General features: G+C 45.8%; 1 protein-coding gene and 1 long non-coding RNA gene across 3 annotated transcripts; one reads left to right on the top strand and one right to left on the bottom strand.

Moving 5' to 3' along the window:
- The first annotated feature begins 9,056 nt into the window (after positions 1–9,056).
- On the top strand, positions 9,057–11,700 carry LOC119341246. 2 transcript variants are annotated; one of them, XR_005164995.1, is made up of 3 exons: positions 9,057–9,794; positions 10,019–10,093; positions 11,123–11,700. It is a non-coding gene; the product is annotated as an uncharacterized LOC119341246 (long non-coding RNA). The 2 variants fall into 2 exon arrangements; XR_005164994.1 differs by having other exon boundaries at positions 10,019–11,700.
- Positions 11,701–12,604: 904 nt separating this feature from the next.
- Positions 12,605–14,393, bottom strand: LOC119341245 (sugar transport protein MST5). Its single transcript, XM_037613115.1, has 2 exons — positions 14,208–14,393; positions 12,605–14,116 (listed from the first exon to the last, which is right to left on the bottom strand). The coding sequence occupies exons 1-2, from the start codon at positions 14,338–14,340 to the stop codon at positions 12,714–12,716; spliced, it is 1,536 nt and encodes a 511-aa protein (XP_037469012.1). The 5' UTR covers positions 14,341–14,393; the 3' UTR covers positions 12,605–12,713.
- Between the last annotated feature and the right edge of the window lie 5,655 nt (positions 14,394–20,048).

Below are 20,048 nucleotides of genomic sequence, written 5' to 3'. Positions count from 1 at the left end.
ATAGTCTAAGGGGCAAAGGGGTACAAGGGCCACGGCCCGGAGGTGCTGCACGCAGGCAGGAGGGGGTCGGATGTCCGGGCGTCGGGCCGGATGTCCGGGCGCTCGTGAGAGGCCAGATGTCCGGGCTGTCGGGCTGGATGTTCGGGCTGGTGGAGTTAGCCTTGCTGCTCTCTAGATGGACGGGGCCGGATGTCCGGGCGGAGGGGCCGGACGTCCGGGGCTTTGGGAGGTGCCGGATGTCCGGGGTGACGGCCGGATGCCCGGGCTGTCGAGGAAGCCTTCTGTGCTCCTTGGACGGCGTGTCCGGATGTCCGGGCTGGTGGCGGGATTTCCGGTGCGGAGGGCCGGATGTCCGGACTGGACGCCGGATGTCTGGGCCCTGTAGCTTCTGCTGCAGACCCGTGGTTGAGGGGTAGATCTCCAGGGGCCGGATGTCCGGTGCCTGGAAGCTGTCCTTGCCTTCTTCTGTTGGTTCTCTTCTTCCGTAGACTTGGTGGCTTGACCATCTTCATGTGCATCCTCGAAAGGGTCCTCTTGGTACCTAATCATGCACAACATTCCGTACTTAGGTAGTAGCCATGTCTCGTGAGGATCATATGAGATATCACTAAGGAGTGAAGTCACCTCGGTCTCGAGAGCCCTAGCTCGTGCTCTTGTCATGGGTCCTCTTGGTGCTTGGTGAGACGATGGTAGACCCATGGGGATGACCGAAGGATGCTCCACATCATCACCATGGTACGGGGAGAGATCGATGACGTTGAAGATGTCGCTCACGTTGTACTTGTCGCGTGGGAGATCTATCTTGTAAGCGTTGTTGTTGTAGCGTGCTAGCACCTTGAAGGGTCCATCGGCTCGAGGTAGTAGTTTGGACTTGCGTTCGTTGGGGAAGCGGTCCTTGCGAAGGTGTAGCCACACGAGATCTCCGATGTTGAATATCATGGGTTGCTTGTTGATGTTGAGCTTGGTCACTAGTCGTTGTACTTGGCGCTCGATGGTGTGCCTTGTATCCTCATGCATCTTCTTGATGTAGCTTGCGCATGCACTCACATCCATGTTGGTGCGCTCGTGTAGTGGAAGAGGTAAAATGTCCAATGGGGACAATGGGTTGAAGCTATAGACGACTTCGAAGGGGGACTTGCCGGCCATCGAATGTCTTGCATGGTTGTAGGTGTACTCGGTGATGGGTACACACTCCTCCCACTCCTTGATGTTCTTCTTGATCAACACGCGAAGTAGAGTGGAGAGTGTACCGTTCGTCACCTCCGTTTGGACGTCGGTTTGAGGATGGTATGCGGATGAGAAGAAAAGCTTGATTCCGAGCTTGGCGCATAGCATTTTCGAAAAGTAACTCAACAACTTGACGTCACGGTCGGAGACGATTGTCTTTGGTACTCCATGTAAACGCAAGATTTCCCTACAAAACAGATTGGCAACATGTGAAGCATCGTCTATCTTGTTGCAAGGAATGAAATGTGCCATCTTAGAAAATCGGTCCACAACAACAAACACGGAATCCTTGCCATTTTGAGTTCTAGGCAAACCAAGTACAAAATCCATGCTAATGTCTTCCCAAGGTTGATAAGGAATAGGAAGAGGCATGTAAAGACCATGGGATTGAGCTGTAGACTTAGCTTTGCGAACATGTAAAGCATCGGTTGGTGAAGCGTGAGACGTCGCGGAACATATTGGGCCAAAAGTAGTTCTTGGAGATCGTGGCGAATGTCTTGTCGCGTCCAAAGTGTACCATGAGTCTGCCTCCATGAGCCTCTTGCAAAAGGAGCAAACGAAGAGAAGACTCGGGAATGCAAAGTTTGTTAGCTCTCATAAGATAATCATCCTTGATGTAATATCGTTCCCAAGATGTATACACAAACATTTAGCATAAGGAGTAGCAAAAGAGGGATCATTAGCATACAAATCTTTGATGTGCTCAAAACTAACAACATTCAACTCAAGTTTAGTGACAAGAGTGCATATGCATGAAAGTGCATCCGCAACTACATTTTCCTTACCCTTAATGTACTTGATCACATAGGGTAAAGATTCAATGAATTCACTCCATTTGGCATGGCGCTTGTTTAACTTAGTTTGGTCTTTCACGTACTTAAGCGTTTCATGATCGGTATGGATGACAAACTCATGAGGTCTAAGGTAATGCTCCCAAACATGTAGCACATGCACTGAAGCATACAATTCTTTGTCATAAATGGGATAGTTAAGTAGAGCACCGGAGAGTTTTTCACTAAAATATGCAATGGCTCATTTTTCTTGCATCAAAACTCCGCCAATTCCGGTACCACTTGCATCACAATGAACCTCAAAAGTTTTGTCAAAGTTGGGCAAAGCAAGAATCGGAGCATGAGTAAGCAAAGACTTGAGCTCATCAAAGGCGGTGGATTGCAAAGATCCCCAAACAAAAGGAGCATTCTTCTTTCTCAAGGCATGCAAAGGAGCGGCAATAGTGCTAAAATCTTTCACAAAGCGACGATAAAAACCCGCAAGGCCAAGAAAGCTACACACTTGTTGCAAATTGGTGGGTTGGGGCCAAGTTTTAATTCCTTCAATTTTAGATTCATCAACATGGACACCCTTGGAAGAGACAACGAAACCCAAGAAAACCAACTTGTCAACTCCAAATGTGCACTTTTTCATGTTGGCATAAAGATGTTCCTTGCGAAGCGTTTGCAAAACAGCCCTAACATGCTTTAGATGCTCTTTCATGGATTTGCTAAACACAAGAATATCATCAAAGTAAACCACAACAAACACTTCAATATAAGGTCGAAGCACAAAATGCATAAGACGCATGAAAGTTCCGGGAGCTTCCAATAAACCCATAGGCATAACCAACCACTCGTACAAGCCAAATTTGGTTTTGAAAATGGTTTTCCATTCATCACCTTCTTGTATGCGGATTTAATAATAGCCACTTTTGAGATCAATTTTTGAGAAAATGGTGGCACCGCTAAGTTCATCAAGCATATCAACTAAGCGAGGAATGGGGTGCCTATAACGAACGGTAATAGCATTGATGGGTCTACAATCGGAGCACATGCAAAAACTACCATCTTGCTTGGGCACAAGTATAACGGGAACGACACAATGGCTTAAGCTTTCACGTACATGACCATTGTCGATTAGTTGTTGTACTTGTTGTTGTATCTCCTTAGTTTCTTTAGGGTTGACGCGGTATGGAGCTTTGTTTGGTAGGGACGCTCCGGGGATGAGGTCGATTTGATGCTCAATGCCTCATAGAGGAGGTAGACCCGGAGGTCACTCATCGGGGAAAACATCTTGGAATTCCTGCAAAAGAGATTGAAATACTCTTTGTGAGAGGTGTTACTTTTTGGTTCCCCATCCTTGCACACAAGGACAAAGTGCGTAACACTCGATGGGTTCTCACACACTTCTCTCATCTCACTTTTGGTGGCAAATAGGACTAAGTTTTTCTTGTCTCTCATCGTGGACGCACTCGGTTTTGGCTTGTGGCTCTCACTCTCTTTTGGGTGGATCACTTTCTCACTTTTCTCTCCCTGATGGGTGGCTTGCTTGTCGGCTATCACTTGACTAGGAGACATAGGTCGTAGCACATATTCATCCCCTTTCATCTTGAAGCTATACTGATTGGTACGCCCGTTGTGGATGACGCCGCGGTCAAATTTCCATGGTCAACCAAGAAGGAGGTGGCAAACGGACATTGGGACAACATCACACTCCAAAGTGTCCTCATATGCACCAATTTTGAAGGAGACTTGGACCGTATGCTCAACTCATATAGTGCCGGAGTCACTTAGCCATTGGACTTTGTAGGGGTGCGGGTGCTTCATCATGACCAATTGAAGCTTGGAGCATAGTTCCTCACTTCCCAAGTTGTGGCAACTACCTCCATCGATGATGACCTTGACGGACCTTCCATTGATGCCGGCCTTTGTGTGGAAGATGTGGCATCTTTGGCCTTCTTCTTGTTGATGTTGAAGAATCAAGACTTTGGATACAACGAGAGCGGGGCTCGAATCCTCATCACAAGAGACTTGATCATCTTCATCCTTGTTCATGCGCCGGTGCATGGCCACTTGCTCTAGGGCTTCCATCTCCTCTTCACTCATGGAGTCATAGGTTCCATCACTGTTGAGGATCATGATGCGCTTGTTCGTGCATTCGAAAGGCTTGTGGCCTCTACCGACGCAAGTGAAACAATTGAAGGAGCTTGTCTTGACGGTCTCATCGGTTGGATTAGATGATGAAGCACGCGGCTTGAAGTTGCTTGTAGTAGGAGGAGGACGACTTGAGTGTGTTGAAGTTTTCTTGTAACTTGACTTGTCGTCGTTGTTTGTAGATGTCTTGGTTGAGGTAGAAGTTGGAGGAGTCGTTGTATCTTGGGTGTTGGAGAAGTTGTAGGTCTTGGATGAGTACTTGGCATACTTGAAGTCATCTTGCACTTGACGTTTGGCTTTGGTAGATTGATGCACGAGCTCAATGAGGTTGGAGTAGGGTTGGAAGTCGACGATCTTCTTGGTGGGATGATTGAGTCCATTGAAGAAACGTGCCATAGTTTGCTCATCATCTTCTGTGACATTGGCTTGAATCATGGCTATCTCCATTTCCTTGTAGTATTCTTTAACACTCTTTGTTCCTTGCTTGAGAAGTTGGAGCTTCTTGAAGAGATCGCGGTTGTAGTAGGTGGGCACAAAACGTGCTCGCATCACATCCTTCATTTGAGCCCAAGTGGTGATAGGTGGTTCACCTTTTGCTTCTCGACGCTCAAGGACTTGTTCCCACCATATGAGCACATAGTCTTGGAACTCAAGGGATGCCATAGAAATCTTCTTCTCTTCCTCATAGTTGTGCAAACGAAAGATTTTGTCGACCTTCAATGCCCATGAGAGGTACTCTTTGGGATCATTGATTCCATGGAACTTGGGCATGGTAAACTTTAGCTTGCCATAACGTTGCTCTTCATTGTGTTGTTGGCGAGGGTGATGGTGTCGCCCTTGACGTGGAGGATAATCAACCTCATGTTGCTCTTGGCATGGAGGAAGTCCATTGTCTTCTTGCTCATGTTGAACTTGAGGTTGTGGAGGAGCTTGTCGATCTTGAAGAGGAGCTTGAGAAACTTGACGTTGCTCTCTTGGTTGGTAGTTCCGCTCTTGGATTTCTTCTCGAAGTGCTTCCTCTTGATTGCGCCCTATGGGGCCGATCTTTCACATTTGGAGAGGATCCCTAGGAAGAACACAAAGAACGCGCGAAAGGAAACAAGGGAAATCACGGTGTAACACAAGAGAAAACACTCAAGCAACACGAATATGATCACACATGTGCTACATCATCAAGGCACAAAGTAACACGAGATCCAAAGTCAACAAAGGACGATACAAGGGTAACCGTTCTTCTCCGTGAGGAGGTATTGATTGTCTTCTCCGTGTGGAGGTCTTGAATCCGGGTGGATCTTCTCCGAAGAGGTGTGGTCCCTCACAAGGAGTAGATCCGATTGGATGAGCAATGCTCTATCTCAAATGAGCTAAACCAATGCTAACCATAGAACGTAGATGGAGGGGGAGTATATATAGTCTAAGGGGCGAAGGGGTACAAGGGCCACAGCCCGGAGGCACTGCACGCACGCAGAAGGGGGCCGGATGTCCGGGCGCTCGCAAGGGGCTGGATGTCCGGGCTGGTGGAGTTGGCCTTGCTGCTCTCTGAATGGACGGGGCCGGATGTCCGGGCGGATGGGCCGGATGTCCGGGGTGATGGCCGGATATCTGGGCTGTCGGGGCAGCCTCCTGTGCTCCCAGGACGGCGTGTCCGGATGTCCGGGCTGGTGGCCGAATTTCCGGTGCGGAGGGCCGGATGTCCGGGCCCTGTAGCTTCTGCTGTAGACCCGTGGCTGGGGGGTAGATCTCCAGGGGCCATGACCGGATGTCCGGTGCCTAGAAGTTGTCCTTGCCTTCTTCCGTTGGTTCTCTTCTTTCGTGAACTTGGTGGCTTGACCATCTTCATGTGCATCCTCGGGAGGGTCCTCTTGGTACCTAATCATGCACAACATTCCGGACTTAGGTAGTAGCTATGTCTCGTGAGGATCATATGAGATATCACTAAGGAGAGAAGTCACCTCAGTCTTGAGAGCTCTAGCTTGTGCTCTTGTCATGGGTCCTCTTGGTGCTTGGTGAGACGATAGTAGATCCATGTGGATGACCGAAGGATGCTCCGCATCACCATGGGATACGGAACACTTTTCCCAATCACCCTGCTTGGGGCCGTGAGGGCGTAAGGAAGAGCTGGGAGCGCTAGCCATGTTGGGGTGGTTTCTGCGAGCGAGCTCCGAGGATTCCTTGTTTGGGGGAGATGGTGTGGATTAGATCTGAAGATCCACATCTCTTTAATAGACAATTTTCTCATGTGGTCAGGGTGCTGAATGCAAAAATACCCCGACCTCTCGTATTCGCTCGACACATGGAAGCTGAAATCATGAAGGTGTAGAAGCCGATGAGCGCGTCATTAAATTAAGGGTCGGACACTCCTATTTAAGTCAGGTACTTTGAAGTATTCGGAGAAGGAACCTACCTTGGAATGCCGAAGACAATCTGCGCGCCGGACTCGTCGTCATTGAAGCCCGGTTCGGGGGCTACTGAGGGAGTCCTAGATTAGGGGGTCCTCGGACAGCCGGACTATGTATTGTTGCCGGACTGTTAGACTATGAAGACACAAGATAGAAGACTCCGTCCCATGTCCAGATGGGACTCTCCTTTGCGTGTAAGGCAAGCTTGGCGATTCGGATATGTAGATTCCTTTCTCTATAACTGACTTTGTGTAACCCTGGCCCCCTCCGATGTCTATATAAACCGGAGGGTTTAGTCCGTAGGACAACAATCATAACCTCATAGGCTAGACTTCTAGGGTTTAGCCATTACGATATCGTGGTAGATCAACTCTTGTGACACTCATATTCATCAAGATCAATCAAGCAGGAAGTAGGGTATTACCTCCATAGAGAGGGCCCGAACCTGGGTAAACATTGTGTCCCCCGCCTCCTGTTACCATTAGCCCTAGACGAACAGTTCGGGACCCCCTACCCGAGATCCGCCGATTTTGACACCGACACCCACCAAAACGTCACGATCAGAAGCTTTGCAGGCGAAGACCACCTTTTGTCAGGATCAGATGTACTACTTGTCCCCTTTCAAAATTGGCCATTGTGGGATCCCTTCCGGCCTAAGTTTTGTGGGAAGACGACCAAGGGCATTATAAATATAGTCTAGCCACCACCATAGAAGGGATCAGACCCCCCGAGACCGAACCCCTTGAGCTCATCACAAGAACTAGCCTCCTGAGGTTGTTCTTCTCCTTGTACTAGTTCATCATCGGCCCCCGCGAGGCTAATGCGCCACAAAGCAAGAGTAGAGTTTTACACCGCAAGGTGGCCCGAACCTAGGTAAATTGCCGTGTCCATTTCCTTCGCATTCATCGAGCTTGGTCATGAGAGCAGCGAGTCGATCGGTTAGAGAGCTTGAGTTCTTCACACACGCCCCTGAGTTCGAACCTTTCTTGGGTCTGCGGAGTCCGGAATCCGACAAAGATGCTGACGGTGACACTCAATAATTTCCGTGACACTAATAACCATCCCAGAAAATATAACAACTTAGCTACAGATAAAAACATCACCAAAAGTGAGGCCAGAACGTCAACAAAGTTGGCGGCGGGGATGGCTCGGGAGAAAATGATTTTAGGCAACATTTTGTTCTTTATCACTAGGATTTTTTTCAATGAATAGAGCAAATTTTGTAGTGGCACAAAGAGATTTCTTTCACATCTCACTTATAATATGTTTGGGTTCAGCAACATAGAAACATAAGTTTCAACACAGTGCGATCCCTCTTAGTACTACAGATGTCCCGTGACTCAAATAAGAGATAAAGAACTATGGAAGAAAATTATAGGTCTTTTCTTCGTCCTCTTTCTTTTTGAATGCGGTCAACACTCTTAGACCGAGCCCCATAGAAATTGCTTCGTTCAGCAATTTTTGGGGTCACTTCCATCACACAATACATTTGATAACAACTTTCTCGATTGACTTGTCATTCTTCTCTGTTGTGCAAATGCTAATCTTCAGAGTTTATATCAAACTCCTCCGAACTCCAGGGACCAAATATCTCTATGTGCACTAGCAAATACATTAGTCTCTCACTACTTTTACCTAACAATGACCAAAACTCTCATGGCACTCAATTACACCAACAACTTTGACGCGTGAAAAAACGTTTTAGAAGCATAGCCAGGCTAACTTCTGTGTAAAGATTGTAACATGTTGTGTCAGTCGCGGGCCTCACCACGGCAGATGAGCAGACCACACGACATGCCATAGGCAAGAACTGCATGTTTAGTCACATGACGGGCTAAGCCCATTACGTGTTGGGCACGCGTGCTCATGGGCCGGCCCGCAAAAAATGGCATGTTGAAATATACACCCTAAACTTTTGTATAAATAGCATTATAATTTATGAATTGCGGGCATGATAACTTACATACAAACACTATGTTAACTTTTTTTATCCTCTGTAAAAAGTATGTTTGAAACATACCCCTGGTAATTTCTATGTGAATAATTTAAACATATAATGAGGCTAGCCAACTCGTCTCCTTGCTTGTTGCTCGTTTTTGCTTCAATTTGGGCCATTAGATGTTGGTCAAACTTCTTCTATTTGCGTTGGTTGACGTTGGATCTTCGTTGCTTTTCGTTTTGACCGCGTGGTGAGTTCATGGCAAACCATGACTTGTGGGCTCGGTCTCTCAACCGATTGGCTGGGTGAGCCTTTTTCGGGTGCCTGTGCGGCCTCTCCTGCCGCGCCGCGTGCGTGCGTCCTGAGCGCTGTGCGCGATTTATGGTTCCGCTCGCCACTCTGCTTCGCTGGCCGGTGACGCTGTAGGTGGGCCTATCTTCTTCTTGGTCACGTGTGTCAGTGAACTGGCTGTTGCATTTTTGTGTGCGCGCGGACTCACGTTACTGATTTTCCTGTTAAACCGCTCTTGGCGGGACGTTCCTGGCACACTGCCCACGTTGTGTGTCGTGCGTCGTGGGGAGCAGTTGCAGAGGGGTCGCCCCATGCGTGTGCCCCCAACTTCTGCAATAGTCTTTGGTCTTCCGCGATGATGGGTGGGTTGACGCTGCTCGTGGTCCCGTCCGTCGGCTGCACTGGATGCGGGTCTCGTCGGGGTCGCCGCGCCGTCGTTTGCATTCGCGTCTGGTGTTGGAGAGAGGGGAGATCCAAGAGTTGTGCGGCTGACTCCTGCGTCGTGCTCTGCCTGACCCCTGCGCCATGCGTCAATCAGATCCACCGCCTCCCGAGATCCTTATCCACCCCAGCTCACGAGGAAGCTGCGGGAGGAGGAGCTCAGTCGGGCATTAGCCGGCGGGAGAAGGAGGAGAGGCGTGGATGCTAGCCAGGGAGGTGGATCGACTCGCCTCTGCTCCGCCGTGAGTGCCGCCGCAGCCTCTGCAGCCACCTTGCTCCGCATAGCAGCATGTGTGCGGAAGCGCGGACAGGCGACCACGAGCAGATCGTGTCGGCGGCAACGGCAACACGCATGGTGCGCGAAGTCCGGTAAGATGGGCGCGGCCCGCCCGCAGACATTTCAGGATGGCGTGCCCGACAGCTCGGAACGCGCGCGCCCGGCGCACAGGAGGTATGACTCGGAGCATGCCGGCGGCAACTTGCACCGCGAGGTCCCGAAGCAGCCCAGCCAGTACAGAGCTCCTCCATACTGGATGAACCCTGCGACTCCATCCTCGCCTCCACTCACAGGTAATCCCTTTCCCCTCCGTGCCCTCTCTTTCTTCCGAACAATCTCTCTTTTCAGACCCTCTCTCTGTTACACATTTGCATGAAAAAACAAAAGTAAAAGGGAAAACTTACTTTGGGTTCATAAGGTGCAGACCAACAACAAAACGATTGTTAATGAAAGGTTTGGGTGCAGGTATTCTCTAATCAAGGTCTTTTATCTAATTAGTTGGATAACTACTTTTTAGGTCTATGCTGATTTCACAATAACACCGCCTCCAACTTTCTCATTTCCCCAACTCTGCATACAAGGTCCAAACTAGGTATGCCAATCGCTTGTTCAGTCGCTTTCTGGTTTATGCCCTTTCACCTGCATATAGTGAGGCAGTGTGTGGAATTTAGGTGCTGGTTTGAACAAATTACAATGATGTAGTGGTGAGGATCAGTACAGCCACCGGCTTTATATTGTGGTCAGCTTGTTTGTCTGCTTGCTCATGCATTCTAGTACATGATGTCCTGATGATTTGTGAAGTTCTGTGTATCACGTGATAAGCTGCAGATTAGGTAGCATGGCAGCTTGTTTGTTGCTTTTAGGATGTACTGATGTACATGTACCCAGGTGGATCAAATACTGATACCAATCATATATTTTTCTTTACTCATGTGTTTTTCATGTGTCTGCCTAGCATTTCGACAAATTGATTATCTCATTCAGATGTATTCATGCCAGGTTTCTGTGATCAAAAAAAATCATGTGGCACAGGCTTTCTTATTACATACAAAACTAAATGTTGAGAAGTATATAGGTTCATTATTTGGTAACTGAACTGAATTGCCTTGGTATAAAACTCCCATTAGCTTTTGTCGGAGGTGCTGTAATGATTTGACGGAAAGGCTTTTATATTTCCAAGTTGATAAACTACACAACTTCTGATCCTAAAGCCTTTCTTTAAAAGGGACTGGTCAATACAGCTCCATGTTGTGCTATCTGAGCTCTTTTTCTTTTCTTAAAATGGTAGGATATCTCTCATGTTTTTTATTCGTAGTTGATTGCTTATATCCAAAATATTTATGTTAGTACACTGAAGTTAATTTCTATTCCCTTCGTCCCAAAATAAGTGTCTCAAGCTTAGTATAACTTTGTACTAAAGTTAGTACAAAGTTGAGACACTTATTTTAAGACGGAGGGAGTACATTATTAGTGAAGTTAGCTAAATAGTTTTTGTGCTACTGAGATATATATGTGCACTACATTTTAACCCTCTAAATTGTTGTGCAATTGAGTTTAATCCGGAATATAATTATGTTAGTACACTATGCAATATAATTATATTATATTCTGCTTTTGTCAGATTTCTGGTTTGCTCCAGCTTGTTTTTACATCTAGTCATAATTACACCTCTCCACCGACTGCCACCTTTCATGGAGGAGGGAGATGGCTTTGCCAGGCCGTCAACACCCATCGGCAACTTCCGGCAGGCGCTGTCCCGTTCTTCTTCCCCTTACTCCGATGCCTTCATGGCCAAAATCATTAGCAGCAAGAAGGTTAAGCACCAACTATGGTTAAAAGCTTTGTCTCTTTTGTTTACTATCCATGATGATCTGATTTTGCTGGTAAGGTTAGAAATTCAAGTAATACGACTATTGTGATGCATCTTCCTACGTGTGTATATTTATTTGCATTGTTAATATTTTCCTCCAAATCATTTGTTGGTCATAAATTATTTTGCATTATTGATGATTAATTTGCAATTGAAATGACAACAGGGCTAGGTTTTATAAGTGTAATGGGTTCAAGTGTGACCTTCCAGTCAAGAAATGTCCTCAGCAAGAAGCTTATATGAAGATCCCTTTTCTACTTTGAATGAATTTACATGCTACTCTCTTGTATGGATAAAAATAATAATTTAAATGTTTTGTTTCTTTGCCAGTTTTGATTTTCTCTTACCGTTGTTGAACCAAATCAATTGTATTTTCGCTGAGTTGATGGCCGCTTGTTTTTTCTGTGAGCTCATTTTCTAGGAGAGTGAGATGTGGGATACACACTCCTGAAATATTTGGTTTCTTTCAAACCATTTATTAGCTAATTAATTTTGGATGTCGTTGCACACAATACAATTGTACTCTGTTGTTGCCATCTTTCTTTTTACGAGAGCTTAGCTCTGTACAATCAAACTTTTATACAAAAGGCCAAGTTCTTAACATATACCCAAACACAAAGTTATTAAAAAAATGCAAATAATTTCAATGAGCACATGGTTTTAAATAGGTCTCTGCGCCATTTGGCGCAACTGGTCATCTAGTATGGTAATTATGTGCCGTAGACATCATATCTTACGTACAACACCATGACAACTATGATCAAGAATTTTTTTGTTCAAACACACCCTGGTTATCTCCATGTGTATAATATGGTAACACGCGCATTGCAGGCATGATAAGTTAACTCTGGTTCTTTAGGAGGTGTTATATATTCATTTCTTAGTGAAGATCATTTGACGTTCAACACGATAGTGAAATAAACAACGACGCAAAGCTTTGTCGAAACATTAGCTCAGCCCAGATGGTTCGTAAAGTCGGGATGGAAGCTGAGGTCTTGAGTTCAACTCTAGACTTTTTAAACTCTATCGCTTACAATGTTGCTCAATTTCAAAGAAAAAGGCTTTCTCTATTTTCCTCAAAGGAAAAAGAAGACATTTTTCTTTAGAACGTGAAATCGCTAAACAAATGCCTATCTCTACATTTCAATTTGCAGACTTCCTAAAACATCTCTCTTGAGGGATGTCCTAAAACTTATGAATTAAAATCCGACGGTAGTAAAGATGTCCTAAAACTTATGAATTAAAATCCGACGGTAGTAAAACTGATCTGCCAAAATTCTTATGGTGGCTACTTACATCTGAAGCACAAACACGCTCGCTAAATGAAAAGCTAGACGCTAGACTAGACGCCGTGTGTTCTGCGGTTGCTGCCGCCTTCCTGGACGACGTACTTGCTCCAGAACCAGTGTCGGCTCCAGACGAGGTTCATCTCGTCGATGGGAACCCCCTTGGTCTCTGGCAGGAAGAGGGCGATGAAGGTCGTCATGATGACCATCCACGCCGCAAAGAAGTAGAAGAGGCCGAACTTGAGGTGACAGAGCATGGTGAGGAACGCCTGCCCAATGATGAAGGTGAGCGTCATGTTGACGCACACGGCAATGCTCTGCCCTGCCGACCTGATCTCAAGCGCAAACACCTCGCTGGGCACGAGCCAGCCCAGCGGCCCCCACGACCATGCGAACCCGGCAACGTAGAGGCAAATGAATAGCACCAGCAGCATGGCATAGGAGCGCGACATCTCCCCCTCGCCCGTGGTGCCGAACTGGAGAGCGATTAGAGTCCCCACCACTATCTGGGACACGAACATCTGTGTGCCGCCCTGGAGGAACAGGGCGCGGCGGCCGAGCCGGTCCACGGAGACGATGGAGATGATGGTGGCGAACATGTTGACGAGCCCCGTGATGACGGCGGACATGAGCGAGGCGTCGCCGCCGAAGCCGATTGTGAGGAACAACACGGGCGCGTAGAACATGATGACATTGATGCCGGTGAGCTGCTGGAAGCAGGGGATGAGCAAGGCAATTGTCAGCTGGGGACGGTACTTGCGCTCCAGGATGTTCCGCCAAGGGTGCTCGATGGCCTTGGCCTCCTCGCTGGCGGCCACCATGTCGTCATACTCGTCGTGCACGTCTGAGGTACCCCTAACGTTGACCAGCACCTTCTTGGCCTCGGCAGTGTAGCCGCGGGCGATGAGGGAGTTGGGAGTGTCCGGCAGGGCGAGTGCGCCGAGGGTAATGATGAGCGCCGGGACGCCAGCCAGGCCAAGGCCGATGCGCCAGCCCCAGCCGCCCTCGATGCTAACGGTGGCGTAGTTGATGAGGTTGGCGGACAGGATGCCGATGGTGGTCATCAGCTGGAAGCCGATGTTGAGCATGCCCCGGAGGTTCGCCGGCGCCATCTCCGAGAGGTAGAGAGGGACGGACTGGTTGGCGAAGCCTACGCCGATGCCGAGGAGGATGCGGCCGAGGATCAGCATCATCACGTTAGTGGCGGCGCCGTTGAGTGCCGAGCCCGCGAGGAAGGTAATGCCGCCACAGAACATGGACCACTTCCGGCCGAAGATGCGCGTCACTGACGCCGCTAGGAACGATGTTGCTAGCGCGGCCAGGTACAGTGAGGACGTGAACAGCGTCAACAGCTGGCTGTCGAACTTGCAGTACTGGTTCTTTTCCTTGTTTGCCTTGGCTTGGGCGTACACCGACGGAAAGAACTCGCTCAAGAACGAGTCCATGGATGTTACACCACCTTCATGGGATGGAATCCACAAAATTTTCACTCTCTCATGGTCAGTTAGTTGTATTTCATTTCATTGTTTTAATGAAGTAATTAGCGGTACCAGAGATGCCGATGTCGTAGCCGAAGATGAGACCGCCAGAGGAGGCGACGAGACAGGAGAAGAAGACAAAGGCCGTCATGTGGCCAGGGTACACCTTGCCCCCGGTGGAACTTATCACCACGCCCCCCGCCATATCTGCGAATAGGCTAGACAACGGTGATGGATGGAAGAGACCACACGAGGAGGAAGAAGAGGAGACGAGGTGCGTAGCCCGTTCTTAGAGGAGGGGATAGCTTCTTTATAGCACCTAGAGTGGCAAACCCTGTCCAGTGGATGCACTCATGGATGAGAATGCAAGCTACCTATTTATGATCTCTACTTTCTTGCAGTGAAACTTGGCGCTAAAATTAGTGCATCACTGTTCTTCAGTTAGCTTGGCACAAGTCTAAGCTTTTTTCTATCCATATTTAGTAAGTATGTAGGAGTACTATTTCTATGAATGAAATATGTCATTAATTCGTTAATTAACTCAAGGCAGTAGACCAAGAACTTGAGAAGTGCTAAACTCATTTATGTTATCAATTAAGGCTAAAAATGATTCTTGAAGAAAAATCATTCATGTGCCCGCCATACCTCGGTCCGCTCGCCCTTTTTATTTCTTATAGGGCCTTTTTTATGTTATTAGCGGTCAAAAAAATTAATACCATGATATTGTTTATACAAAAAGTGGATTATATAATATATCTATACCTACTAATAAAGGGAGGAAGATTTCCTCCTCCAATTTTTTTGTGCGTTCTTGGTCCGTCCATAGTTCTTTTTTCTTAAATCAGTCAATCAATCCAATCATCATATGTAGCTCTTTTTTCGTAAGTCAATCAATCAATTCAATCCTGTAGTTTCTTGTTCTGGGTCGCCGCCTAGTTTTCCCAAAAAAAATTTGTTCGTCCCCTGCATGGGCTTTTCTGCCTCTTTGTTTTTTGAATACTAGGTAATAGCGAGCAACTAAAAATATTTGGGCTCATGTGAAGTTCAAATTAAGGACCTCCCTTTCTGTACAGAAGGTTGTACCCAACCGAGCTAGGGTCTACCTATGTTTTGAAACAGAGTTTGTTACCCAATAGTCCCACCTTGATTCGTTACATCAAATTCCACCAATCCTATATTGGTTTGCAAGTCGCGTGCAAGCTACCTCGGGATCGAAGAAACAGAGGAAACAATGTCCTAGTAAAACAGAGTAGACTTGATAAAGGAGGGGGCGTGCACTCATGCGGGTGGGCTTAATGGATTTGTGGGTTACACGGTTGATTGACTCTAATTACATGGATTTATGGACTAGCATGGCTTAAATGAGATTGTTGATTTTGATTATACGGGTTTATGTGCTAGCATGGCTTGATTGGCTCCAACACTCCAAAAAAGACAGGGGGACTTAGTGGATTTATAGGCTAGCATAGCTTAATTGGCTCTAACGCTCCGATAAAAATGAGCAAAGACGAAGGATGGGCATGTTTGTTTCATGGAATGGCTCGCACATAGCCACCCTATGACACATCCCGGTCATCTCTTCTGACCCGACGTTGACCCAGGCGTACTACGCTGGTGCTGGGACCGAACCTAAAGGTCATTGGCAGAGCTGGACACACCGAGTACTTGAGAAAGGAAGGAGGCCAAAATCACTGTTTTAACCTTCAACGGAAGGATTAGCATGATTTGACCTCATATGGAATTTTTATTCGAAACTGACTTTTTTTCATCACGCCAACGTACCCGGCGTTTGCGTTGCATGGGAAATGACATGGTCTATGGCATCTGGCCCTAACTTCTCCTCCAGGAGCCTTGGTGTCTTCGTCTTGGATGAAAATACATGGGCCAAGGGAAAACTGATAGGGGCACAAGTGTCCCGTCTATCGATGAGATGGTAGGAGTAGACTTTGACTATCTGACCACGAACGTACAAAGACGTTGTGCCTTAGCAATCGCTAAACCGACTCCAAAAGGTTATTGACTACGCCGGAGCATGACCAAACTAACCATGAGGGTATATTTCCTGCACGCAAAGAAAGAACAAGCAAGAAATTGATATTGCAATCCGGATATTGTGAATATAAGAGGAAAGCTTTATTGATGAAAGTGGGGTTCTATTACGTCTCGGTCTGGTCGTTGAACACAAAAGAAGGACACGAGTTGCAGCTATGACAAACTTTAATCTAAATTAAACCCAATTCTAAAACGATGCCCTAAGGGATGTATTTATAGAGAGACAGAGGGGAATTTCGTCGACCCTTAGCAAGGTGGGACTAAATTCTGTCATAACTCGTTTTCCCTATTAATACAGACTCTAAAAACAACATACTAAGTGTGTTTCGAAACTACATGGACCTGGCCAAGCAATAAGGTGGCGCAACACCTATATTAACCTATGGACTCAATGTATAAAAGATCAACTTGTATATTTCGTTTGTGTGTATGTCATCGTGGTGGCTCCGAAATGCTGAAAACTCCACCAGAAACTCTGTTCTTGTTCCCATAGCGCGCACCATCATCTCCATGCTTCTTCATGCTCCAACGTTCATCCTTCTTGTCCATGATGGATCCTTCATTTTTAAGCAAAACAAATGTATCCAATTTAGGATGCATCATACATGAACATTAGAATCGTTACAAAGAAACGTAAGTACCTGGTAATCTAATTGGCATGCACGAGCTCCAGTAATTGGTTCAATATGTGTAGCAGCGGGGGTTGTGGGTGTAACTATAGTAGTGATGTCCTCACGAAAAGCGCCATGGGCCACAATGTTTGGCCGTTTCCCATGCAATGCAAACGGCAAGGATGGTGGTGTGACAAAAAAACTTAGATAATGAAATACTTACAAAATTAGGTAAAATCATGCTAAATTAAAAAAATGATAAAAATAGTGATTTCGTCCCGTCGTTGATGACTAGAACACAAGAAATGAGTCTCGTCTCATTGTCTTCCTCATCTACCTTTCCTTGCCTACTCCTTTGTAAACAAGTTCATTTGGATTTCCCAAGACGTGTATATCAATTTGAGTGAAATTGGGATTGTGTCTGCTTTGTTGTTTTATGGGGCAATTCAGATTCTTAACATATAGGGGTATGTACTTCCACTCTTCATACAATATGTACTCCCACTTCATATATGTAATACTACTTATACCTAAAATAATGGTCTACATTACTTATAATTATCTCAACATGCATGCTTTCACGTCATAAAAATTATTGTAGCTATTAGATTTACTAGGTAGAGCCACTAGCATCCGCCCAATCTAAGCATGATAATCCTCTACCGTTCAACATGCATTAGTGAATTCTAAGTATTTTTTAAATCACATTAGATATAATTATGACATAGCCCACTACCTATTTTTCCTAGCCATGTAACCATGACATGCAAGTAAAGTTATAAGTTACAATTTTACATCAGCATATCCATGCAACACTGTCACATCATCACTTCATGCAAAGTCATCAGTTATTTTTTTCCTTGCATTTTGTGATCTCATAGACAAGGTATATGTGTTGGGCGCTTGGAGCGTACCTATATTGTCACAACCCTAGAAATTGTTTGTAAATAGTTGCATTGCATCAATCCATCATGTCTAAGCTTCAAAAGAATTCAAAATGGGGATGATCAAACCCTAGTAGATAATTATTTCACCTAGGTTCAAATTTAAATCTTTTCAATGAACCAAAAATGCCCTTTAGAAAAGTCCATGATTTTTGATAAAAGGTGAAAACCCTTGTAAAAAATGATGCACCTATTTCTAGGACATTCTAGATTTTTGAATTAAACCATATTGTATTTCAATTGGGGCATTTAAATCCTAAAGATAATTTGAAATGGTCGAATAATTTTGAAAAGTACTAAGGGCCTCCGGTATAATTAATTTAGTTCCCACAATTGTTCTCATGATTTTATAAAGTGATTTAGTTTATATTTAAATCAAACAGGTAGAAGAAAATAGAAAAAACGAAAGAAAAGGAGGGAGTGTTACCTGTCATTTACCTGGCCTAGCCCAGCACGGCCCAGCCCAACTGGCCCATGCCAGTCATCGTCTACCTCTGCCAGTAGGAAGAGGTGTGACAGCGCTCGAGACCGTGCACGCCACACACCGCCATGCCCGCTTACCGCCTCCCCGCCAGCGCGACACCGGGATCTTTCTCTGCATTGCCATCTGGATCGAACTCTCCTCTCCATTCGCCCTCTCTCCCTATCCCTCGTTCTCCCCTCGTGATGACCCACAAGTATAGTTGATCAATCATAGTCCTTTCGACAAGTAAGAGTGTCGAACCCAACGAGGAGCAGAAGGAAATGGCAAGAAGATTTCAGCAAGGAATTATTTGCAAGTACTTTCGGTGATGAGTAGTTTGATAGCAAGATAATTTGTGAGAGGTAACAAGTAGAAATAGTAACTAAGGTGTAGCAAGGCATCCAATCCTTGTTATTGCAAAGATAGGCGGGAATGTTCTCTTATAATAAGTTAAGTGTTCTTGAGGACACACAGGAATTTCATCTAGTCACTTTAATCATGTTTGTTTGATTTGCGTTCGTTACTTTGATAAGTTGATATGTGGGTGGACCGGTGGTTGGGTGATGTTCTTACTTGAACAAGGCTCCTACTTATGATCATCCCTTCTCGCAAGCATCCGCAACTAAGAAAGAAGAATTAAGATAAATATAACCATAGCATGAAAAATATAGATCCAAATCATCCCCTTACGAAATATTGCATAAATTAGGGTTTCAGCTTCTATCACTCTAGCAACCATTATATAATAACTACTCCACAATGCTTTCCCTTAGGCTCAAAGATGGTGAAGTGTCATGTAGTCGACATTAACATAACACCACTAAGGGAAACAACAACATACATATCATCAAGACACATAACGAATACCAAATTTACATGATGACTTATGACAAGACTTCTCCCATGTCCTCAAGTACAAACATAACTACTCAAAAAACATATTCATGTTCAAGATCAGAGGGGTATTGAATAGCATAATAGGTCTTAACATATAATTTTCCACGAAATAAACCAACTAGCATCAACTACAAGATGTAATCAACGCTACTGGCAACCCACAAGTACCAATCTGAGGTATTGATACAAAGATTGAATACAAGATATGAACTAGGGTTTGAGATGAGATGGTGCTGGTGAAGATGTTGATGAAGATTGATCCTCCCACGAGGAGGGGGGTGTTGGTGATGATGATGGCTTCGATTTCCCCCTCCTGGAAAGAAGTATCCCCGGCGAAATCGCTCCGCTGGAGTGAAAAAGTGCTCCTGCCCAAGTTCTGCCGCGAGACGGCGGCGCTCCATCCTGAAAGTCCTCTCCTTATTTTTTTAGAGGCAAAATGGGCTTATGTACTAGAAGATGGGCACCAGAGGCTGGCCAGAGGCCCTACAAGCCACCAAGGCGCGCCTGGGGGGTGGGGGTGGGCACGCCCTGGTTTCTTGTGGGCACCAGGGTGGCCCCTCTGGTACTTCTTTGCTTTGGTATTTTTTATTTATTCCAAAATAAATCTCCGTAAAATTTTTGCTCATTTGGAGATGTGCAAAATAGGTATCTCTGACATAGCTTTTTTAGGTCCAGATTCCAACTGCCAGCAAACTCCCTCTTCATGTAAATCTTGCATATTAAGAGAGAAAAGGCATTAGAATTGCTCCACAAAATGTTATATTGATTAAAACATTATAAATAACAGTAGGAAATCATGATGCAAAAATGAGCGTATTAACTCCCCCAAGCTTAGACCTTGGTTGTCCTCAAGGGAAAACCAATATCAAACATCATGACCACATGTTTAGAGAGAGAGGTTTCGATAAACACAAAATACGAACATAGTATCATCATGGTCATTATT

Source organism: Triticum dicoccoides, chromosome 7B (genome assembly GCF_002162155.2).
Source record: "Triticum dicoccoides isolate Atlit2015 ecotype Zavitan chromosome 7B, WEW_v2.0, whole genome shotgun sequence".
Taxonomy (NCBI): Eukaryota; Viridiplantae; Streptophyta; class Magnoliopsida; order Poales; family Poaceae; genus Triticum; species Triticum dicoccoides.
The sequence above is the reverse complement of the archived record's forward strand: the minus strand, read 5'-3'. Positions and strand labels throughout refer to the sequence as shown.

What these genes read in the sequence shown, in the direction of transcription:
- LOC119341245 (XM_037613115.1), bottom strand. Translation starts at nt 14,340, where the DNA reads ATGGCGGGGGGCGTGGTGATAAGTTCCACCGGGGGCAAGGTGTACCCT. An exon ending in CTACGACATCGGCATCTCTG is followed by an intron (nt 14,117 to 14,207) that starts GTACCGCTAATT and finishes CATCCCATGAAG; the next exon opens with GTGGTGTAACATCCATGGAC.